The sequence below is a fragment of the Mesoplodon bidens genome (genome assembly GCF_964165515.1).
Source record: "Mesoplodon bidens genome assembly, chromosome: 15".
NCBI lineage: Eukaryota > Metazoa > Chordata > Mammalia > Artiodactyla > Ziphiidae > Mesoplodon > Mesoplodon bidens.
In genome coordinates, this window is record NC_138171.1 from 35,127,317 (window position 1) to 35,152,531 (window position 25,215).

Below are 25,215 nucleotides of genomic sequence, written 5' to 3' on the forward strand. Positions count from 1 at the left end.
AGCACCTGACACACAGGAAGTGGGAGATGTCATCCCTGCCTGTTTCAACTTTGTGGGGCCTGGGTCTCCCTCTACTTGCTTCACATAGTGAAGTAAGCTGAGAGTCTTCCCTTCCCAGCTGGACTCTAGTTCCTGGAGGGCTCACTGCACGCTTGCACCCACCAGGGCAGGAGAAGCCTTCTCTGGGCCCCTCCCTGCCTGGAAAACAAGAGGAAGTAAACAGAGTGCTGATGTCAGCAGAGGCCCATGGACAGCCCATGGGAAAGAGCAGAGACCAAGACCTTGCCCTTCGTCCCTCCCCCTTCCCTGTGCTCTTTTCTTTGCCTCGTGTGTCCTGCCTCACCTCAGGGGCCACACTCACATCCCTCCTGCCTTTGTTTCCCCAGACCCTGAGAAGTGGCCAGCTGAATGAAGCACAGTGAATGACCCCCCAGGATGGGCTGTGGAAGGAAGGGGAAGTGAGGGAGGTTAATGGGGGTGGTTGGTGGGGGAGGGGCAATCTTGGGTAAGCGCCAAGCTCACGAGGCAGACAGACCTGAGTGCGGTCCAAATCCAGACCTGGAGGGAACCAGAGTAAGTGAGGTCACCTCCCTGCAGACTGTGGAAGACGCTTGGGCTGAATTGGTGACAGGAGTTCATCCTCCCTTCCCCCAACAGGAATGGGGGAGTTTGGGACTCTCCATGACATTAAGGCTCTGGGCCTCAGTTTCTTCCTGGGTAAAATGGACATAAGGATACATCACCACAGAATGTTGTAAAGCTGAAAATGAGAAAACGCAGGTTTAGGGCTTGACTCAGACAACAGGGTTCCATGAAAGGGCAGAATCTGTCCTCTGTGGCCTATAAGTGCAGGCACATAGAGAAAGCCAGGACTACCTGGCTGGCCATGAGAGAACTGTGCAAAAACTCTATTAGGATTGGGAAAAAAACTGAGAAAAGGAAAAAGGAAGTTCAAATCATGTCCTCCCACCCCCATGGTCCATTCTGTGAACCAATGCCAACGCCATCCTGGAGAGCGGGTGAGCAGAGCCTCCATCGCAGCCAGCCCTGGGGGGCCACCAAAGTTCCCAGCCCCCAGTCTCTCACACCACCCACTACCAGTCACAGGCGGGCAGGGCCTCCATCAGAGAGGGTCCCAGGGACTGTCACCAGGATGGATCATGACTGCTCTGACCTTCATCCCCTCTGTCCAGGGAAGGCTCTGGATGAGCCTGGGTCGCACAGGTGCTGATGGAACCCCCTGAGAAGCGTTATTAAAAACAGCCTCCGGGCTCAGCCCCCAGAGCTCTGCACTCACAGGGTGAGGCCCAGAGATTCTGTGGCGCAGCCAGGAGGAAGCATCCAGAGGAGCAGGAGGCTCTGTGGGCTCAGAAACACTGGAGTTGAAGTCCTGGACCCGCCACCTCAGAGTCCTGGGCGTGGGGCAGGGCGTGTCTGAGCCCCGGTGTCCTCCTTGTAGAGTGTGGGGACAGAGGGCCCTGCGGATGCAGTCCTGCATCCCTGGGTGGAGGCGTGGCCTCCAGAAGGCCCACCCTCTGGGTAGGTAGGAACCTGCGCCCACCCTCACCTCCTCACCTCAGGGAGGGTGAGAGACTGCAGGGAGCAGAGCAGGGTGGGAGGGGCCTGGTGGGCCTTGGTTCTGCCTGGAGACTGACGCGGGCACTGCAGTGTCCCCTACCTGCCAAGAGAGACCACCAGCATGCTGGGTGCCCCTGGTGCCTGCGCTGGGGGCTGAGGCTTGAGCACCAGCAGCTCCCTCCTCCTCCTTCTCTCTAAGGGGCTGTAGCTGGGCAGGGACTCAGGGCCGTGGACCTCTCCCTGAAGGAGCCTGAACTGGTCCTGCTGTCGCCCCTTTCTCTGGGAGGAGAGAGACACTCAGAGAAGCAGAGAAAAGGAGAGAGAGACACACAGAGAGACACAGAGACTGACTCCTAAGGAGATGCCAAGTGGGTGGCAGAGGCAGGGAGCTGAGGGAGAGAGGAGAGGCCCCAGCTGGCCCAGGTCAGGACCAGCCCCTCAGTGTGCAGAGGAGGGCAGGGAGCCCTAGGTCATGGTTCCCTTTGCACTGACCACAGAGAGGCCCTTTTGCAATATAGGAAAAGAAGCCAGATTGATAAAGGAACTGCCAGTCACGGCAGGGGTGGGCGGGTTTGGGGAAGGCCCCTACCCTCCTCAGTCCTCTGAAGGAGCCTGGTCCTCGCTCTCCTGGTGCTGAGACTCCCCACAGGCGGCCCCTCCACAGGCCTCCCCTCTGGCCTTGAAGGCTCTGCTTGTCTTCTCATCCCAGGAGGAGGGCAAGGCCATGGGTCTGCCCCTGCTGTTGCCCCTGCTGCTGCCCCTGGCATCTCTGCAGGCAGGTGAGAAGCCGGGACTGTCCTGTCTGCCCAGGGCCGCAGGGACCCCCCCCAGGGGAGGGGCTATGGCTGGGTGTCTGTAGAAGTGTCCCCTGGGGTAGCCGGCCAGGCCTCCCACCCCCAACAAACAAAGAGCTGGTCCCACAGTGCCGGGTCCCCCCAACCCCGCACCCTCCTCCCCGCCCCAAGCCTGGAGAGGGGCTCACCCAGGCCAGAGGGCCAGTCCTACCACCTGTCACACATCCCCCTGTAGGTGAGGGTGGCTGACGGTCTGGGGTCACCTTCAAAGTCTCTCCCTCTCCCTCTCTCCTCTAGGTCACTTGGCAGAACCCAATCCAAACACTGACTATGGGATGAACCAACCAAAGAAACTCTCAGCCTCCAAGGATGGCTCCATCCACATCCCCTTCTCCTTCTGTTACTCCTGGGAATTAGACAAGGTTCCCAACGTGAGACTATCCTGGAGATGGAAACACTTCCATGGGGAGTTCATCTACAACACGACCCCGCTGTTCATCCATAAGGATTTCAAGGACCGGCTCCTCCTGAACTGGAAAAAGGGTGGGAAGAACGGCTCCCTCCAGATCTCGAAACTGCGGAGGGAGGATGAGTCTACATACTTCTGCCGGGTGGAGGTGCGCACACTGAGACAAGGCAAGCGGATGTGGCAGTCCGTCGAGGGAACCACACTCACCATCACCCCCAGTGAGTCCAGCTGTCCTGCCTGAGGCTCTTGGAGGCCACTGGGGTCTTGTCTCCCAGGCCTGGCCCAGGCCCCCTCTTCCTCTCTTCTCTCTAACTCCTCTCCCTGCCCCCTCTACTCCTCCCCAGGCCTCTCTCAACCCCTTTTCACCTTAATCTTGCCCAGCCCTGGGCTGCCTCCCTTGCCCATCCTCCTCTCTGCCCTCCAGATCCAGCGCCCTCCCTCATCCTCAGGCCTCCGCCCTCTGGGCTCCCAGCTCTTCTCCTTTCTTGCTCCAAGCTGGGGCTGCACCCTCCCCTGCCCTCACCCCATGTCCTCCAGGTGACTTGACATCTTTGGGATGTGGCCGCCTCCCCTTTGTCATGTGTCCGTGTGTGGAGGCTCGGCTACCCCATGTCTGTCTCCCCACGGCCATGAGCTCAGCCCACACACACAGTAGGTGTGTGGTGGCCACCAATGGTGGCCCGAGGCGTCCCGTGTCCCCATCACCTGTTTCCCATCTCCCCCTTCCTTCTGCTGCTCTGCTCCCCAGAACGTGGCCCTCAACGCTCCCACCCCCATCCCATCTCTTTCCCATCTCCTCTTCCCCGCTTCCATCCTCTTTACCTCCTTGCCTCCCCTCCACCTCTCCCTGTGTGGTTCTAGTCACACTGTCCCCGTTGTCCACCCTGATCTTGCTCCTCTGTCCTGGTCATGACGAGGCAGCAGCAGCGGTAACGGCAGCTCCCGCTGACTGTGTCCTGCGTCCCGGCTGGACACCTTGGCAGCGTCACCCCAGCTGAACCCCAGCTAACCTTCCCCACGACCCCGGTAACAGTCGGCCCTTCTGCCATCCTCCTGTTACAGGAAGGGAGACCGAGGCTCGCACAGCAAACACCTGCCCGAAGTCACTCCTGGTGCAGGTGGGGTTTGACCCCGGTTTAACCCCAGAGCCTCCCTCCTTAACCATGAGCTGCTCGGCCTCACCTACTGACCTCATCATCTTGGTGTCTTGACCTCTTTTTAACCTAATAATGGACACGTTGCAGTAACAGATCTCCGTCTGTCACTCAGTGGGGCGTTGGAACTTGAACCTCAGTGTATTTGACTCCAGGGCAGAGGTGAGGGGTTCTCCCCCAGGCACAGACAATAAAGAGGTGTGTTGTCTGTAGATTATTTTTTTTGAAAATCATCTACAATTGTTTGATTTTTATAATCACTTGTGCTGGCAATTCTAAGCAGCATCAGTGATGAATTTCTGCTCCCGGCTGGGATGGACACTCCCCGTGTCTCCCCCTCGGAAAACCACTGCCCCTTCTTGACCACTATGCTCGTTTTAAAGCAAATAGATAGTGACTCACAACCTGAATTAAGCAAGACAGCCTTGGATTAATATTTCCTGCACCTCCTCCATATTTCCTTAAATGGCCTTTTCTGAGGGACTTCGTCTCGCCTTAAATCCCTCTTCTTCCTTTCCTAATTCTTCCTTCTTTTTCTCATTTCTGTGTTTCAGTCACACTTACTCTGAGTTTTTTCATCAATAAGTTAATTTTTTTCAATTAATTGGATGGTCATGCTCATTACTTTTTAAAAGATACAAGAAAGTAATAAAAAGAAATGTTTTTAATCCTAGTGAAGTACCACCATTCAAACAATCACACCAAAGGAATATCTGTAGCAAACATCTCTCATAAGTTTGAGATTGGCTTATTAATTTTTTTTTACAAACGGTTTACTTTTGTAGCCAAATCTAATTATATTCTCATTTGTAGTTTTTCTCTTTTATTTCTAAGCCGAAAACCCCACATCCCACTTGGAATGAAAATATTTTTTCCTAATTTTTGTAAGATTTGATTACTTTTCATAATAAAATTCTTCAACATAGTGAGAATTTATTTTGGTATATGGTGTGAGATAAAGAACTAAGTTGATCTTTATGCCAAGAAACAAATCAGTTGTCTTTACTTCATTTATTGAATATTTTTTCTTTTTTCCATTGATTCATAGGCCTAGCTTTTAAGTTCTTTTGTAGAATAGCATCCATTTCTGGTCTGTCTATTCTGTTTCACTAGTCTGTGTTTTCTTATATTAGTACGACACTGTTTTAATTATTATAACTTTATCATGTTTCAATGACTGTTAAATAAGACTTTTTCCATCACAACCACATATTTCTTCCTCAAAAACTTTATTATTGTTGCCCGCCTATTCTTCCACATAACTGTTAGAATAAGTTTGCCAAGTACCTAGAAAAATGCTTATGTTGATTTTTTAAATAAGAATTGCATTAAACCTATAAAGCAATTGACAGAAACTGAAATCAGTATGATGTGCAATCTTCTCACTGAGGAACGGGTCCTATTTTATATCCCTCAGTAAACCTTTGTAATGTTCTTCCAAAGATCATGTAAATACCTCACAAGACTTTTTCCTATTCTCTACTTTTATTATTAATGTGCAACATTTTAAAAAATGTATACTTGTTATGTTTCATTTTAAAAGTAATGCATAAATTCTGGCCAAGATGCTGGGTTATATGCACATGTTTACCTCCACTCCCTCCCAAAATCTACTAAAATGACAGCAAAGGGAATTTTTTAAGACAAAAACCCACAAGGACAAAGTATTTGCAATCCAGGTGAACAAAAACAAAACTGAGGACGCTGGAAACATACAGACTAATGTAACTGGCTCAGGAGACCAGAGGAGTTAAACCCTAAGCCACCAGCAGCGACACCCAGAAGGAAGGCGATTTACACTGCAAAACCCTTTAAAGGGTCAGGAATGGCAGCTCCTAGTACTCGTGAAACGGGGGGTGGAAGGGGGTCTGAAATCTAGAGGACTAGTTGAAATGTATTTAAGAAGCAGAGACACCTCCATACCCCCACCCACCACCCCAGCCAAAGAGTGGATATTTGCTTTCTAGAAATGATAATCCACAAGGAGCCTGTGGGGAGTACCCTGGGGCCTAACTGGCGACAAGGATTTATTTCTTAAATCTGGAGATTTAGTGAACTGATGAGACCTTAAACAACTTGACCCCCGTGGGAGCCTCCCAGGATGCAGGTACCCAGGCTGGTACCCACAACCCACCCACCAAGGGCAGAATATTAGGAGACTCTTCTCTGGGATATCTATCTGATGGGCCTGAAAAGATCTAGAAATCTAACAGATCACACTCTACAGCCCACTAACTGACATGCCTTTTCTGCTATAAAACACACAGCTTCCTGCGTGCTGGGAGCCAAAGGGGTAAGGTGATTGGGGTCTCGGCCTTGCACCAAATCCCCTGCATGAAGGATTGTACCCTCACCTCAGCTGTGCCCAGGTTGCTTGAGGCTACAGAAGCTGTTTTAAAAATGACTGAACTAAACATTTAAAGAATGCTTTTCCCATGAAATGCAGAGAACAGAACAATCTGGGGGGAAAGGGCATCTGGAAGAATCCAAAATAATGAAAGGAGATTAAAATTTTCAAATAACTATCATCCTCAGAAAGTTAAGGAATTTCATGTATATAACACAAAAGGGTGCTTTACAAAGGAGCTTCTGAAACAAAAAAAAAAAAGACCTTGGAAATTAGAGGTATACTAGCAAAGATGGAAAACTCAATAAATAATTGAAAGATGAAGTTTGTGGAAATACCTCAGAAGGTAGAAAAAAATGCAAAGATTTGGATATTGTAGTGGGTGAACAGCAGCCCCCCAAAGGTCATGTCCACATCCTAATCCCCAGAACTTTATACTGAATAATGTGAATACTGCCTTATACTGTTGGAGATGTGATTCAGTTGAGGAATTTGAGATGAGATTATCTGGGATTATCTGAGTGGGCTCTAAATACTAATAAAAGTGTCCTTATAAGAGAGGGGCAGTGGGAGATTTGACACAGCTGGAAGAGAAGGCAGTGTGACCACAGAAGCAGAGACTGTAATGAAGCAGCCCCAAGAACCTGGAAGAAGCAAGGAACAGATTCCCCTTCAGAGCCTCCTGAGTGAGTGCAGCGTGGCTGACACCTTGATTTCTGACTTCTGGCCTCCAGATCTGTGAGAGTAAACTTCTGTTGTTTAGAGTCACCCAGTTTGTGGCAATTTGTCATAGCAGCCATAGAAATTTAATATAGGAATTATAAGGAAGGATAAGAAAAATTGAGAAATGGTCCAAGAGTTCCAACCCCTGAATAATAGAGTTTTAAAAACAGAGAAAAAAGAAGCCCATGGGGAAGAAATTATCAACAAAATTACTCTAGAAATTTTCCAGAATGAAAGAACCCAGCAAAATGGATAAAAATAAAGCAACCAACCCTGGGCCACTGCAACATGAAATTTCAAAACACCAGGGATAAAGGAAGATCCAATACATTTCCAAGGAGGAAATAAACTGGCCACATAAAGAGATTCAGGAATCAGAGTGGCTTGACTCTCTCAGTAGCAATGGAGGAAGCTGGAAGACAGAGGTTGAATGTTGTGAAATTCCAAGGGAAAATTATTTCATTTATTCATTTAACAAATGAAATAACAAGTACTGACTGAGTGCCTATTATATGTCAAGTCCTAATCTGGGCACTGGGATAAAGCAGTTAAGACAAAACAAAATGAAAATGTCCTTAACAATAGAACTTACGCTTGAGAATACAACAAAAAAAGCAAACAAATTTATTCTGTGTGTCAGGTGGTGGTGAGAAGAGAAAAGCAGGAAAATGGAGTAGAATCTGTGGATAGAGGGGCTGGGGGTGCTGCTTTATTCAGATGGAACAGGGAAGGCCGTGGGGACATTGTCAGAGTCCCGGCAGGAGGCAGCTCCTCAAACAGGGTAACTGAGGAGAGTTTTAAGGGGGGCACAGGGTAGGGAACCAGTCAGGGACAGTGAGACACCTGGGACCAGCCACAGGCCTAAGAAGCAGGGAAGGAAGTAGGTACAGGGACCCAGAGAGGAGCTGTGGCCTCTGGGGAGAGAGAGTCCACATGCCCGTGATGGTTAGTTCTGTGTCCACTTGATTGGATACCTGCTAAGACATTATTTCTGAGTGTCTGTGAGGACGTTTCCAGAGGAGATTAGCAGATGGTGGGCACCAGACAATCCCTTGAGGGCCTGAGTGGAACAAAACAGTAGGAGAAGGACCAACTTGCTCTCCACTTGAGCTGGGACATCCATCTTCTTCTGCACCCAGACATCAGAATTCGTGGTCTCGGTCTTTTGGAATTAGACTGGGACTTACACCATTGCCCCCGTAGTCTCAGGCTTTTGGGTTTGGACTGGAACGACACCACCAGCTTTCTGAACCTTCCCCCTTGCAGATGGCAGAGCGTGGGACTTCTCAGCCATCATAATTGAAGAAGCAATCCCTCATGTTAAAACTATTTCTCTCTGTATATCCTGTTGGTTCCTGTTTCTCTGGAGAACACTGACTAATACGATGCCCATCAGGGAGGGACCCAAGGGCTATGCCCTGACTCACTCCCCTCTCCCCCTGAGCCCATGGCTGGAGTCCACTAAGACCAGCCTCCAAAGGCACCAAGCAGGGTGGAGAAGAGCTGGGGAGGGATCTGAAGAAATGAGCAAAAAAATCCAGCCTAGGCACAGATGTGCAGGAAGTGAGGGAGAGGTCTGGAGAAGAAGGTTCCAGTCAAGAGGGAGCAGCAAGGGCAAAGGCCGTGAGGTGGGACAAGTGTATCTGCAACAGAGGAAGAGGTTGAGGGTGGCAGGAGGTGAGGGCAGAACAGGCAGGTCTCGTGTGGCTTTGAAAGCCAAGGAGAGAGCTTTGACTCCAAGAGTGATGGGAGCAGGTGAGGGTTTCCTGCAAAGGAGCGCCGTGATTGGATTTACATTGTAAAAGTGTCCCTCCGGCTGTTGTGTGGAGAATAAGACTGCACAGATGACCAAGGTCAAAGCGGGGAGACTGGTGAGAGATGGTGAGGCTTGATTAGGGTGACAGCTATGGCAGGTGAGAAGTTGCCAGATGCTGGTTATATTCTGAAGACAGAGCAGACAGGATTTGCAGATGATGGGAGAAGAGAAAGAAAGAAGCAAGGATGACTCTATGGCCTTTGGCCTGAGCATCTTGAAGGATGGGGTTCCATTTACTGAGAGGGGGAGTTGAGGGAAGAACAGGTTTGAGAAGAAATGAAGAGCTCTGTTTTGAACATCTTAAATTTGAGATGTTACCAGACAAACAAGAGGAGGTGTGAGGAGGCAGTGAGATATATATGACTCCAAGTGCAAGGGGAGAGATGGCTGGATGTGTAAGTTCAGGAGTTTTCTGTGTATGGCTGGTGGTTAATGCCATAGGGCAGGATGAGATTATCTGGGAAGTGAGTGTAGAGAGAGGAGGTCCCAGCACTGAACGCTGATGGTTACAGGTGGGAAGACAAGGAGGAATCAACAAAGAAAACTGAGATGGAGCTGCTAGTGAGGCAGGAGAAGAACAAAGAGAGATGGTGTCCCAGATGCCACGTGAAGAACATGTTTCATGAAAGGGAGAATATCAAACGCTGAGATGTTGAGTAAGATAAAGAAAAGGGGGTGTAAGAGATCTAAATCCTGGATTTCAATAGTAGGAAGGACTAGATACTACCTGAAACAACAAGATCAAACAATAGCAGTAAAAGCCAGTGACTTAGAAATATGAGGTTAATGCCAAAAAATAGCTAAAGTTGCTGAAAATAGTTCCATCTGGGGAGTGGGAAAGGAGTGAGGAGGCTTATGCAGGGGGTGCTGTTTTTATAACCTGTAGGGAATTTGTTGATTCTTTAAATTATGTGCCTATACAACTTATATAAAAATAAATATTACGTTTTAAAATAATAAAAGTACTGGTAATACATACTTGTGCATAGTTTTAAAAATGGTCAAACACACAGAGGGAATCAAATGAAAAACAAGTTCCTCTCTCCACTTTATCTCTCAGCCATTATCTCTTTCTGCAGAAATGTTGTCTCTACAGATGTAGATATAGTTACAGATATATAGAGATGGAACACAACAGAATCAAACTGCATACTTTTCTGCTCTTCAGCTTGCTATGTTTACTTCATGGACCTCAAGTATCTTTCCACTTCAACACATATACATCTACACCTATCTTTTTATTTATTTATTTTTTAAAACATCTTTATTGGAGTATAATTGCTTTACAATGGTGTGTTAGTTTCTGCTGTATAACAAAGTGAATCAGCTATACATATACATACATCCCCATATCTCCTCCCTTTCACGTCTCCCTCCCACCCTCCCTATCCCACCCCTCTAGGTGGACACAAAGCACCGAGCTGATCTCCCTGTGCTATGCTGCTGCTTCCCACTAGCTATCTGTTTTACATCTGGTAGTGTATATATGTCCATGCCACTCTCTCACTTAGTCCCAGCTTACCCTTCCCCCTCTCCATGTCCTCCAGTCCATTCTCTATGTCTGCATCTTTATTCCTGTCCTGCTCCTAGGTTCTTCAGAACCTTTTTTTTTTTTTTAGATTCCATATATATGTGTTAGCATACAGTATTTGTTTTCCTCTTTCTGACTTACTTCACTCTATATGACAGTCTCTAGGTCCATCCACCTCTCTACAAATAACTCAGTTTCATTTCTTTTTATGGCTGAGTAATAGTCCATTGTATATATGTGCCACATCTTCTTTATCCATTCATCTGTCGATGGACAAATCAAAAGCTTTTCCCTTTCATCACTTTAAATATGTCCTGCTACTCCCTTCTGGTTTGCAGAGTTTCTGCTGAAAGATCACCTATTAAACTTATGGGGATTCCTTTGTATGTTAATTGTTGCTTTTCCCTTGCTGCTTTTAATATTTTTTCTTTGTATTTAATTTTTGATAGTTTGATTAATATGTGTCTTGGTGTGTTTCTCCTTGGATTTATCCTGTATGGGACTCTCTGTGTTTCCTGGACTTGATTGACTATTTCCTTTCACATATTAGGGAAGTTTTCAACTATAATCTGTTTAAATATTTTTCTCAGTCCCTTTTTTTTTTCTCTTCTTCTTCTGGGACCCCTATAATTCGAATGTTGGTGCATTTTATGTTGTCCCAGAGGTCTCTGAGATTGTCTTCAATTCTTTTCATTCTTTTTTCTTTATTCTGCTCTGTGGTAGTTATCTCCACTATTTTATCCTCCAGGTCACTTATCCGTTCTTCTGCCTCAGTTATTCTGCTATTAATTCCTTCTAGAGAATTTTTAATTTCATTTATTGTGCTGTTCATCAATGTTTGTTTGCTCTTTAGTTCTTCTAGGTCCTTGTTAAACGTTTCTTGTATTTTCTCCATTCTATTTCCAAGATTTTGGATCATCTTTATTATCATTACTCTGAATTCTTTTTCAGGTAGACTGCCTATTTCCTCTTCATTTGTTTGGTCTGGTGGGGTTTTACCTTGCTCCTTCATCTGCTGTGTATTTCTCTGTCTTCTCATTTTGCTTAACTTACTGCATTTGGGGTCTCCATTTTGCAGGCTGCAGGTTCATAGTTCTTGTTGTTTTTGCTGTCTGCTCCCAGTGGGTAAGGTTGGTTCAGTGGGTTGTGTAGGCTTCCTGGTGGAGGGGACTGGTGCCTGTGTTCTGGTGGATGAGGCTGGATCTTGTCTTTCTGGTGGGCAGGACCATGTCCGGTGGTGTGTTTTGGGGAGTCTGTGAACTTATTATGATTTTAGGCAGCCTCTCTGCTAATGAGTGCGTTTGTGTTCCTGTCTTGCTAGTGTTTTGGCATATGCCCAGCATTGTAGGTTGCTGGTCGTTGAGTGGAGCTGGGTCTTAGCATTGAGATGGAAATCTCTGGGAGAGCTTTCACCATTTGATATTACGTGGGACCGGAAGGTCTCTGGTGGACCAATATCCTGAACTCAGCTCTCCCATCTCAGAGGCTCAGGCCTGACACCCGGCCAGACCACCAAGACAGTGTCAACCACACGGCTCAGAAGAAAAGGGAGAAAAAGAAAGAGAGAGAGAGAGAGAGAGAGAGAGAGAGAGAGAGAGGAAAGAAGGAAGGAAGGAAGGAAGGATGGAAGGGAAGAAAAAAATAAAATAAAGTTATTAAAATAGAAAAAAATTATTAAAAATTAAAAAAAGAGGTAGAGATGGCGGTGCCTGACGGCGCGTCTGACGCGGAGTTGGGTGGGATAGAAAGTAGAGGGCAGTAGTCGGGGGAGGTAGGAGAAGGAGGAGGCGGCTGCGAATTGCTTACAGATGGCTCCGAAGCATGACCTGAAGCCTAAATTCCAGGAGGGTGAGAGAGTGCTGTGCTTTCATGGGCCTCTTCTTTATGAAACTTGGGTTAGCCAAAAAGTTCATTCGGTTTTCCTGTAAGCTGGCTCTAGTAGCACTTAGTTGTCTTTAACTTCATTCAAAACAATTTTGTTAGATTGTATTGTGACAGCTGTTATATCAGCGTGCATTTAAAAAAACTTATCAAAATTGGTGAATTTTTGTGTGGCCATTTTAATATTGAAGATGGAAAAAAAAAGCAACATTTTCAGCATATTATGCTTTATTATTTCAAGAAAAGTAAAAATGCAACTGAAATGCAAAAAAAGATTTGTGCAGTGTGTGGAGAAGGTGCTGTGACTGATCGAACATGTCAAAGGTGGTTTGCGAAGTTTCATGCTGGAGATTTCTTGCTGGACGATGCTCCACAGTCTGGTAGACCAGTTGAAGTTGATAGCGATCAAATTGAGACATTCACTGAGAACCATCAACATTATACCACGCGGAGATAGCCGACATACTCAAAATACCCAGATCAAGCGTTGAAAATCATTTGTACCAGCTTGGTTATGTCAATCGCTTTGATGTTTGGGTTCCACGTAAGTTAAGCCAGCGGTCCCCAACCTTTTTGGCACCAGGGACCGGTTTCGTGGAAGACAATTTTTCCACAGATGGACAAGGGTGGGGGGTGGGGTGCGGCAGCGGGGATAGTTCAGGCTGTAATGTGGGCAATGGGGAGCGATGGAGAGCGGCAGATGAAGCTTCACTAGCTTGCCTGCCGCTCACCTCCTGCTGTGCGGCCTGGTTCCTAACAGGCTGCTCACTGGTACCAGTCCGCGGCCTGGGGGTTGGGGACCCCCGAGTTAAGCAGGAAAGAAAACAAAACCTTCTTGACCATATTTCCACATGCGATTCTCTACTTAAACGTAACAAAATCAATCCATTTTTAAAACAAATTGTGACGGGTGATGAAAAGTGGATACTGTACAATAATGTGGAACAGAAGAGATCGTGGGGCAAGCGAAATGAACCACCACCAACCACACCAAAGGCCGGTCTTCATCCAAAGAAGGTGATGTGTATATGGTGAAATTGGAAGGGAGTCCTCTATTATGAGCTCCTTCTGGAAAACAAAACGATTAATTCCAATAAATACTGCTCCCAGTTAGACCAACTGAAAGCAGCACTTGACGAAAAGCGTCCGGAATTAGTCAACAGAAAATGCATAGTCTTCCATCAGGATACCGCAAGACCGCACGTTTCTTTGATGACCAGGCAAAAACTGTTATATCTTGGCTGGGAAGTTCTGATTCATCGGCCGTATTCACCAGACATTGCACTTTCGGATTTCCATTTATTTTGGTTTTTACAAAATTCTCTTAACAGAAAAAAATTTCAATTCCCGGGAAGACTGTAAAAGGCACCTGGAACAGTTCTTTGCTCAAAAAGATAAAAAGTTTTGGGAAGATGGAATTATGAGTTGCCTGAAAAATGGCACAAGGTAGTGGAACAAAATGGTAAATACGTTGTTCAATAAAATTCTCAGTGAAAATGAAAAATGTGTCTTTTATTTTTACTTAAAAACCAAAGGAACTTTTTAGTCGTTGGATAATACCAGATTTCAATGGTTGGTAGCTTTAGTGAGAGCTGCCTTTTTCATAGATTCATAGTTCCTCATCTTCTCTTTATGGGTGTCTTAACTGCTTGCTTAGTGGGTCACATAAAGCATTGCTATCTTGCCATTCATCTTACTGACCTGCTAAAGGTCCAGTAGTTGGAAAGAGCATTTGAGGGGAAAGATAGAAGATTGACTATTTATGGGAGCAAGATAAGCTTTGTGTAATTAATGACTTGTGAGAAAATACTACCAAAGTCAATTTTATTTGCAAATATAATATGCTGAGTAAGCACTGAGTAGTTATGTTAAAGGTAAAAGCTAACATTTAAAATGAGTACATTTAACTTCTGTTTGTTGGATTGTCTGGCAAAGTTTGAATCCTGGGGGTTCCCTTTCCCTTTTCTCTGTATTAATGTTGTGCTCAGGTAATAAAAACTAATTTTACATTTAGCTAAAGATAAATGGGATAATGCATTACCAAGTCAAAAATGGTTTTAGTATTTTGTTTCTGGTAACTTTTTTAGCACAAATATTTAAGATGCATCAACATTTTTTAACAGTTGTAGTTTTTAAAAAAATGAGCAGTACACTAAATAGAATAATATTTAGTTAAAGGCAATTTCTACATATGTTCTTGGTGAATAGTTTATGTCTGTGAAAATAGCCTTAATGATTGTAAAGTGTTGGGCTTCCTTGGTGGTGCAGTGGCTTAGAATCCTCTTGCCAATGCAGGGGACATGAGTTCAAGCCCTGGTCCGGGAAGATCCCACATGCCGTGGAGCAACTAAGCCGCCTGTGTGCCACTACTACTGAGCCGGTGCTCTAGAGCCTGAGAGCCACAACTACTGAAGCCCGCGCACAGCAACGAAGACCCACGAAGACCTAATGCAGCCAAAAATAAAATTAAATTAAAAAAAAAGACTGTAAAAGTGTTGGTGTGACTAGATAACCATTTTCAGTACTTTTTACTTTTTTTTTTCTTTTTTTTTTTTTAGTCCACACTGCAAGGCATGCAGGATCTTCCCCGACTAGGGATCAAACCCATGCCCCCCTGCATTGGGAACATGGAGTCTTAACCACTGGACCACCAGGAAGTCCCTATTTTTTACTTGTTTTGAATACATAGATGTATGTTTTTAAAGTTCTAAAATGGCTGAAATTGGATTAATGGAGATGGTCAAGAACTTTATGTGTGTGTACATATATCTTAATGCTGTAATACCGATACAGTTTATAAGTCTATTTTAAGTCCTATTGATCATTTGTATCCTTGAATGTTATTTTTGTTGTATCAACTTCTGGCAAACTCTACCAGACTGGCAGATTTTTCTGCTCTGGCAGCAGAAACACTCTAGTGAACAATTTAAAATGGCTATTGGAATATCTTAAACTATTGTGGTTCTCTTGGTTTGCCTCTGATAAAAACTTTCTTTTTAAAAAAAAAAAAAAAAATTAAAAAAAGAAAGAAAGAAAGAAGAGAGCAACCAAACCAAAAAACAAATCCACCAATGATAAAAGCACTAAACACTATACTAAAAAATAAAAAAAAAAGAACCCCCACACACAAAATGGACAGTCAGAACCCTAGGACAAATGACAAAAGCAAAGTTATACAAACAAAATCACACAAAGAAGCATACACATACACACTCACAAAAAGAGAAAAAGGAAAAAATATTTATATATATATAAAATAAAAAAAGGAAGAGAGCAACCAAGACAATAAACAAATCTACCAATGATAATAAGCTCTAAATAATAAATTAAGATAAACATAAAACCAGAAACAAATTAGATGCAGCAAGCAAACACCAAGTCTACAGTTGCTCCCAAAGTCCACTGCCTCAATTTTGGGATGATTCGTTGTCTATTCAGGTATTCCACAGATACAGGGTACATCAGGTTGATTGTGGAGATTTAATCTGCTGCTCCTGAGGCTGCTGGGAGAAACTTCCCTTTCTCTTCTTTGTTCACACAGCTCCTGCGTTCAGCTTTGGATTTGGCCCTGCCTCTGTGTGTAGGTCGCCTGAGGGCATCTGTTCCCCACCCAGACAGGACAGGGTTAAAGGAGCGGCTGATAAGGGGCCTCTGGCTCACTCAGGCCAGGGGGGAGGGAGTGGTACAGAATGCAGGGTGAGCCTGCGGCAGCAGAGGTTAGCATGACATTGCAACAGCCTGAGGTGTGCCATGTGTTCTCCCAGGGAAGCTATCCCTGGATCACGGGACCCTGGCACTGGCAGGCTGCACAGGCTCCCGGGGGGTGTGGATAGTGACCTGTGCCTGCACACAGGCTTCTTGGTGGCTGCAGCAGCAGCCTCAGCATTTCATGCCTGTCTCTGGGGTCTGCGCTGATAGCCGTGGCTCGCGCCCATCTCTGGAGCTCATTTAGGCGGTGCTCTGAATCCCCTCTCTTTACACACCCCGAAAAATGGTCTCTTGCCTCTTAGGCAGGTCCAGACTTTTTCCCAGGCTCCCTCCCGGCTAGCTGTGGTGCGCTAGCCACCTTCAGGCTGTGTTCATGCAGCCAACGCCAGTCCTCTACCTGGGATCTGACCTCCGAGGCCCGAGCCTCAGCTCCCAGCCCCCGCCTGTCCTGGCGGGTGAGCAGATGAGCCTCTTAGGCTGGTGAGTGCTGGTCAGCACCGACCCTCTGTGTGGGAATCTCTCCACTTTGCCCTCTGCATCCCTGTTGCTGCATTCTCCTCCATGGCTCCAAAGCTTCCCCCCCCGCCCCCACCCCCACCCCCGTCTCCGCCAGTGAAGGGGCTTCCTAGTATGTGGAAACTTTTCCTCCTTCACAGCTCCCTCCCAGAGGTGCAGGTCCGGTCCCTATTCTTTTGTCTCTGTTTTTCCTTTTTTCTTTTGCCCTACCCAGGTACGTGGGGAGTTTCTTGCCTTTTGGGAAGACTGAGGTGTTCTGCCAGCATTCAGTAGGTGTTCTGTAGGAGTTGTTCCACATGCAGATGTAGTTTTGATGTATTTGTGGGGAGAAAGGTGATCTCCACATCTTACTTCTCCACCATCTTGAGGGCACCCCCTACACCTATCTTTTTAAATGGCTGCATGGTCTCCCACTGTAGCAATGGGTCTCTCATATTTAGAGACATTTAGGTTGTTGTCATATCACAAAGTTGCAGAGAATACCCTTAAACACAGGCCTTTGAACACTTGTACCAGCATTTCCATAGGATAATTTCCTAGCACAGAAATCACTGGGTCTAAGGGCATGCACACACATTTTACATTTTGATAGATATTCTGAAATGCATTCCCAAAAGTTGTGCCTTTGTGTCAATTGTGTCCCATTGTGTCAATACTGGGTATTTTCCCCCACTCAGGTCAGTTAAACGCAAAAACAAAAACAGCCTTTTATTCTTTTAATCTACATTTCTAAAAATTATGAATGGATATTAGCATCAGGGTTATCTTTTTATGAAATGAATTAGAATTGCATAGTTTTCCATATTTTTCTGTTCTAGAATGATCTATCTGGGAATTATCTGTTCCTTAAATTTTCACAAGAATTTTCCCATTAAATCTCCTGAGCTTGAAATCTTTACAAAAGGTAGTTCTTTTTTTTTTTTTTTTTTTTTTTTTTTTTTTTTCTTCAGTACACGGGCCTCTCACTGTTGTGGCCTTCTCCCGCTGCGGAGCACAAGCTCCAGACGCACAGGCTCAGCGGCCATGGCTCACAGGCCCAGCCGCTCCGCGGCATGTGGGATCCTCCCGATCCAGGGCACGAACCTGCATCCCCTGCATCGGCAGGCAGACTCTCAACCACTGCGCCACCAGGGAAGCCCAAAAGGTAGTTCTTTAATAGTGTTCTCAATTTCTTCTTTGTCTACCCATAAGTTAAAGTTTACTATTTCTTAAACCCATTTTTAAAATAAATTTTTAAAATTTATTTTATTTATTTATTTTGGGCTGTGTTGGGTCTTCGTTGCTGCGCACGGGCTTTTCCTCTAGTTGCGGTGAGCAGGGGCTACTCTTCGTTGCAATGTGCGGGCTTCTCATTGTGGTGGCTTCTCTTATTGTGGAGCACGTGCTCTAGGCACGCAGGCTTCAGTAGTTGGGGCGCACAGGCTTAGTTGCCCCGTGGCCTGTGGGATCTTCCCAGACCAGGACTTGGGCCCGTGTCCCCTACATTGGCAGGTGGATTCTTAACCACTGCGCCACCAGGGAAGTCCCTCTTAAATCCATTTTTAAAAATTATTATTTGGGGCTTCCCTGGTGGCGCAGTGGTTGAGAGTCCGCCTGCCGATGCAGGGGACACGGGTTCGTGCCCCGGTCTGGGAAGATCCCACATTCCACGGAGCGGCTAGGCCCGTGAGCCATGGCTGCTGAGCCTGCGCATCCGGAGCCTGTGCTCCACAACAGGAGAGGCCACAACAGTGGGAGGCCCGCGTACCACACACACACACACACAAATTATTATTTGTCTCAGAAAATCATCAATTTCACAGAAATTTTTTAAAATTATCAGCCTATGATTGAGCACACACTCACTCATGATTTCAACAGACTCTTTGTGGTTGTTAGATTTGCAGGAGTCTTACCTGTCTTCTTGTTTGTTTTTTCTCTAACCACTTCCTGTATTTGTTACTCCTTCTGCTGTTCTGTTTCATAAAAACGTTTATTCCAACACAGGTTTTCATTACTTTCAAACTATGAGTTTCCTTAGAGCTGGCTCCTCTCTGTTTGGTAATTTTTTTCTTTGGAAATTGACTTTTCATTCATTTTTAAAATTTCTTCCCATTTTAAATAATTACAGCATTTAATACTATGAATTTAGCTTAGAGTGTGGTTTAGTCATATTCCAGGAGTTTTTAAAAAATACACCTTGCTCTTGTTTTTATTTTCTAAATAGCATGCCATTACATATATTTCTTTGACTAAGAACTTAAAATTTTTTATCTCAACTGAGTGATGGGATTCACACTTTTATTATTAATTTCTACAAGCAGACAGAAAATTCAGTCCACACTAACCTGAAGATTTTAATGCAGTTGGATTTTCTGTATGTGGCTTAGTATTATGTCAATTTTTTAATGGTGCCTTAAACATCTACAAAGACACAATCTGTGTGTAGGAACTAAAGTTCAGTACATATTAATTTAACCGTAATAATATATTTCCAATATACATTAGGTGCTTTACAGATGTTTTCTCACATATTAAGACAATCATGTAAAATGACAAATACTGTTTGAATCCACTTCTATGAGGTACCTAGAGTAGTCAAATGCTTAGGGTCAGAAAGTAGAATGGTGAGTGCCAGGGGCTGGGGAAAGGGGGAATAGGGAGTTGGTGTTTAATGGGGACAGAGTTTCAGTTTGGAAAGATGAAAATTTTCGGAAGATGGATGGTGGTGATGGTTGCATGATAATGTGAATACACTTGATGTCACTGAACTATACACTTAAATATGGTTAAAATGGTAAATCTGTGTTACATATATTTTACCACAATAATTTTTTTTTTGATCCTGTGACTTAGTTGTCCCTATTTGTAGGTGATGAAATGAGGTTCTGAGATCACAGCACTGGTCAGTGGTAGGGTCAGGATTTAAACAGAGTGATGGGGACTCTCCTGGTGGCGCAGTGGTTGAGAGTCCGCCTGCCGATGCAGGGGACACGGGTTCGTGCCCCGGTCCGGGAGGATCCCACGTGCCGTGGAGCGGCTGGGCCCGTGGGCCATGGCCGCTGAGCCTGCGCGTCCGGAGCCTGTGCTCCGCAACGGGAGAGGCCACAACAGTGAGAGGCCCGCGTACCGGAAAAAAAAAAAAAAAAAAAACAGAGTGATGAGGATTCAGAGCTTCCAGCATCTGCCCTTGTTACTCCCCTCCCTGTGGGAGAGCTTCAGAGACTTGCTCCCCACACCCCCACATTCCCCAAACTAGGGAACAAAATGTGACAGCTTCACCCAGATACCTCCAGCCCTTTAGTGAAGAATTTGCGTATTTCTCATGTCTTCCCAGCAACCAAGACAAATCAAGGCCCTACAACCACCAAGACAACCATTCAAGGCCCCACCACCACCATCACCACCACATCTGGCCTCAGGGTCCCAGAGGGCAAAAGGAGTGCATGGTCTTGGCCCTTGAGTACTGAAGCTACAGTTGGGTTGGCACTGGCCAGCGCTGTGCTCATAACTGCAATTGTGGGACTGATTGTGTACCTCAGGTGGAAGAGAATCAAAGGTAAGTGGTCTGGGACCCCCAATCTCTACCCAGAATTCCCAGCTGGGTGTTTCTCAGAACGCTCCTGCATCTGAATGACCATAGGTGCCCATTAAAAATGCAGATCCCTGCTGGGCTTGAGATCTGAGCTTGGGAATCTGCATTTTTAATGGTCTCCTCAGGTGGTATTTGTGTGTCAAGTTTGGGAACCACCGCTCAAGACCAATCCCTCTCCACAAATCTGATCGTTTCCAGTTCTTTTCATTTGACTTAATCATTTCTCATTTGTCCTCACCTTTTGGTGCAAGGGTAGGGAGGGTCTGCCCTGGGAAATGTAAGGAGAGAACAGAAGAGACAGGAAGGTGGCTCCACTCAGCAAGCACTGGTTGGACACCCATTTTCCAGGGTCTGGGTTATAATTGGAGATGCAAAAGTAAATAAAGCACAGGCCCTGCTTTCAAGGAACTGGGGGATAGGAGGATATGGGGAAGACAGTTGCCTCAAGGGCTAATGGCCTCATTTGCAAAGAGCTATGGTAGGTTGGGAGGAAGGAGGGGTAATCAAGGAGGACTTCCCAGAGGAAGTGACGCCTGCAAGAAGTCTCAAAGAATGAAAAAGAATTAGCCAGGTGGTGAGGGTGCTGTAGAGGTCACTGTCCTTCCAGGGGAAGGAAACCATGCTGGGAACTCTAAGTAGCTCACAGCTGTGGAGGAGGCAGAAGATGAGAGAAGGAGACCTTGGAAATCACACCCCAGAGCCTCTGATCCCAGCAGCAATGTGATAAAGCAAAGTGGCAACCTCAGCTTGGCCTTGCAGATACAGAGTCTGCAGTGGAAGGGCCAGAGGTGGGCCAGGCTGGGGTCACTCTAAAATTGTTATTTTAGCTCTGCAGAGCAAAAACCACAGTGGTTGTGTCCTGAGAGTGAGGATGAACGTTCAAGATGTAGCGAAAATGTGACATAGTCACTGAGGAAATGCAAGATGGTATTTGAGGGTCAACTCAGATGAGAAGCCATAAATCTGTACAAGCATCATGGCACATGACTATGTTTTTTTTCAGCAGTATTCAACCATGCAGGTTTAGAAACCTTTAGGAATTGCTGATTAAAAGTTGTGTTCAGGGGCTTCCCTGGTGGTGTAGTGGTTGGGAGTCCGCCTGCCAATGCAGGGGACTCGGGTTCGAGCCCTGGTCCAGGAAGATCCCACGTGCCGTGGAGCAACTAAGCCCGTGCGCCACAACTACTGGGCCTGCGCTCTAGAGCCCACGGGCCACAACTACTGAGCCCGCAGGCCACAACTACTGAAGCCCGGGCGCCTGGAGCTCATGCTCCACAACGAGAGAAGCCACTGCAGTGAGAAGCCCGCGCACCACAACGAGGAGTGGCCCCTGCTCACCACAACTAGAGAAAGCTCACATGCAGCAACAAAGGCCCAACACAGCCAAAAATAAAGAAATTTATTTAAAAAAAAAAAAAAAAAAGTTGTGTTCAGGGAATTCCCTGGCAGTCCAGTGGTTGGACCCTGTACTTTCACTGCTGAGGGCCTGGGTTCGATTTCTGGTTGGGGAACTAAGATCCCGCAAGCCGTGCCACAGCCAAAGAAAAAAAGTTGTGTTCAGCTGCTAGCATCAGAGAACAGAAGTAACGGTGGGTTAAGTAACACAGAGGGTTTCTTTTTTCCTCATCTAAAAGGATCTGGAGCCAGAAAGCAGAGGACACCGTCCTTAGGTACTCAGGCTCCTACCTTTCTGCTCACTGTCCTGGATACTGACTTCTATCCTGAAGGCTGCTTTAAGGTGCAAGATGGCTGCTAGGACTCCAGGCATTATTTGTGAATCTAAACAGGAAACAGGATGTAGGAGGAAAGGACAAAAAGACTATGACCCAGCTCTCTGTCCTCCTTTTAAAGAGCCTTCCTGAAAGTCCTACCTACAACTTCCCCTTATATCTCACTGGCTATATTTAGTCATAGGTCCCATATCTATCTGTAGGGGGGCACACTGCCACTCCAAATAAAATCAAGGTTCTGTAACTGAATAAGAAGAAGCAAATGGATATTGGGATAAGCAAATAGCATTCCCTGCCTTAGGACACATCCAGGATTGAAGATGTGTCAGCAAGTGTGGCAGAAGGACAGGGGAACACAGGAGGTCAAGGAGCGAGTGAGGGGGCAGAGATGGAGAGGAGAGGACTCAGCAGGGAGCCTGGATAACCTGAAAGAAAGTGGATCATCAAGAGACAAGAGTTAGTGAGGTTAAGCACAGGTACAGAGGGATGATGACAAAAGAGAGCTGGAAGGAAAGACAGTAGTAGCATAACAATGATACTAGCATTTACCAGGTCAGAGGTCTCAGCTCCAGTGATTTAAAAAAAAAAAAAAAGGCCCATGGTGTGGCTGAGTGGAGCAGAGGTCACTGGAGTTGGGGGAAGTGGGCAAGTCCAATGTGTTCAGAAGGTGAAGGGGTGCAGGGTGCAGGGAAGAGCTGCTCTCCTGATGTGTGTTGAGGACAAGGCAGGACAGGAGTGGGCAGCCTCAGGGTGCCTGCTGGGTGCAGGCTCAGAGTCCCGGGCCCTTCTCAGGTGGGTTTCAGCCGAGCTGCTTCGCTGCTCTGGTCTCTCCAAGGATGAGCTCACAGTGGGACAGGGCAGAGAAGGCAGGCAGGAGACAGGCCTCCATGGATGACACATTGACACACTGTTGGTCCCCCTACAGGTCTGCAGACTAAAGCCAGAACCCCAGCCAGGTGAGCGCTTCTCCTCCAAGGGGGGAGGGGGGTGCTGTTTTGTGAAGCAGGAAGTTTCCTTCTGGGAACAGCACTGGGGAGCCTTTCACAGCCCCTCCCCTCCTGGACTCTCCATCCACACCCTCCCAAGTCCCCTAACAGGCCAGGCTCTTCACTTCCCGAGGCTCCAGCTCTTTAAAAAATCAAGAACAGTGGACCAGCACTTTCTCTGATTCTTTCCCAGAACATCTCCCTTTGTCTTTCTCTGGCTGCCTCTTTCCTCCTTCATCCCCAGTTCTCAGTCTTTTCCTCTGTTCATCCTGGTTTCTCTCCACCTCATCCTTCCTGAACACACCTACCACCTCCACGTTCTGTCCTCTTTCTTGCCCCTCATCCAATCTGTCCTTTTCCCCTGTGACGCGGGACTTCCAGCTGCTCCGCCCTCTGTCTTTTCTCAGAGCAACTTCCCTCCTGGCTTCCAGCCTGGCTCCCTCTCCTCGGGCCCCAGCTCCTCTTCCTTTCCTGAGCTCTTACCCTCCTCATGGCCCACCTCTTTCCTTTCTCCATCTTTCCTTCCACTTCCAGGCTTTTCCTTCTCTCAGCCCCTCCCTCTTTTCTCTCCCTCCTGACTCTTGACAGCTGCCCTCCTCGGACCCCTCCCCATGGCGATGGCATCTCCTCTAGGGACCAAGGCCTGAGCACCGCCCAGGGGACCTGAGATTAGCTTCCTGATTCTCAGGCTCCAGTTTTAACTGAGGTGCTGCGGCAGAGCGAACAGAAGCTCCCCCTCCTGCTTCTCCTCCCTGTGCCCCTGCAGTAAAGCCGCTTCTCCAGAACAATCCACCTCAGTCAGCACTCAGGGACAGGGCTACACCGCAAATGACCCCTCAGCCCCGTCCAGGCGGCCTCCTTCTGAGAGCCTCAATCCTCTGCCTTCATCTTCCGAGTGTGTCCAGGCAGGTCACAGAACCCCCACCAAGAGAACCAGTCCGATGCAGGTGGTAACTCTTTTCTGCCCAGCCTCTGACACATCGCCCCCCTCCTGTTCCCACACAGGGGATCCTTCCAAAACCCGGAGGAGAAATACGAGAACATTGGGAATAAAGGTAGGTCCTGCCGCCATCATCCCCGCTCTCCACCTGGGCCGTCCTTCCCCCCACACACCCCCTCCCTACACACGTGCCCTCAGCATCCTCCTCTCTCCCCCGCCTCACCCACCCTCCCCCAGACCCTGTTCCTGACCTAAAGATGACCTCACTACTGGAGCCCCCTGCCCACTTCTCTACCCTTGCTGCCAGGCCACCTAACCCTGGCACATCTTGATTTTTTCTAGGACAACATACAGGCCCCAAGCTGGACACCAAGGTAAGCAGCTCAGATTAGGGCCTGAAAGAATTAAAGGGAAGTTTGGAGAAGGTGGGGTGGAAGAACAGGGGGACTGTGGTTTCGGCAGGGCATCAGCTGTGGGACTGCGGCTCTGAGAAGGGACAGCTCCCCCTCTGCTGCCTAACACCCTCCCCTTTCCATTCTCCCCCAGGATGACGGCATCTTGTATGCCTCCCTCGCCCTCTCCAGCTTGACCTCACCAGCAGCGCCTCCCCACCCACCTCCCCAAGAGGGCCCCCAGGAAGAGACCCTATACTCTGTCTTAAAGGCCTAAGGAGTGGGACTGAGTGAGGACCTGCTTAGAGTCAGCTGCACACAGGGATCTCAGTTTCTCATAATCACCCTGGACAGACACAGATGACTCAGAAGCCAGCAGGTGTTGAAGGCCACCAAGGACCTGAGAGACACACAGCCACCTGCTCCAGATCCCTCTTCAACTTCCTAGCCCTTGACCACAAAAATAAAAGTCCCTGTACAATTTGGCTGAATGCATGTAAGGAGAAAGCTGACATCACCTTCCACTTCTGTCCTTCTTGCCATATATTAACCATAATAGATAGCTCACACCCAAGATCCCTCCCCTAGTACCTTTGTTCAGTGACCGCCTCAGGCCAGGGATCAATAAATCCCCAAACACTGGTAGTCAGTCTGGAAGCAAAGGTTTGTCCCCCAACTTTAACCATTCTGCTTTCCTTAGGAAGATAACTAGCATGTATTGTGTCAGTGCCTTACGTGCATCACCTAATTTCAGCATCATCACCCTATATGGCACTGGATGTACCATCTGAGGCAGGATAACAAGACTCAGAATGGTTACAGTGCTTTTCCTAAGGCCATGTAGCTAGTAAGTGGCTGAGGCAGGATTTCAACCCAGACCTGCCCTTCTCAGTGTCATTCTCCTAGGACTCAGGTGTCATCGCCTTCCCAGATCCCTATACTGACAGGCCTCCCACCAGAAAGCATGATGTGCCACAGTGACATGGAGGAGGAGGGAGAGAAGGCAAAAGAAAGCAAGTGGTTGAGACGAACCAAACCAACTAAACCAGTAACCTGGTTTATTAACATAAACTGCA

At 47.1% G+C, this 25,215-nt stretch overlaps 1 protein-coding gene across 1 annotated transcript; it reads left to right on the forward strand.

Moving 5' to 3' along the window:
• Positions 1-2,078: 2,078 nt before the first annotated feature.
• Positions 2,079-24,716, forward strand: PILRA (paired immunoglobin like type 2 receptor alpha). The gene is made up of 7 exons (XM_081255620.1): positions 2,079-2,357; positions 2,670-3,059; positions 19,834-20,055; positions 22,747-22,777; positions 23,813-23,862; positions 24,090-24,121; positions 24,294-24,716. The coding sequence occupies exons 1-7, from the start codon at positions 2,303-2,305 to the stop codon at positions 24,414-24,416; spliced, it is 903 nt and encodes a 300-aa protein (XP_081111746.1). The 5' UTR covers positions 2,079-2,302; the 3' UTR covers positions 24,417-24,716.
• Positions 24,717-25,215: the final 499 nt, after the last annotated feature.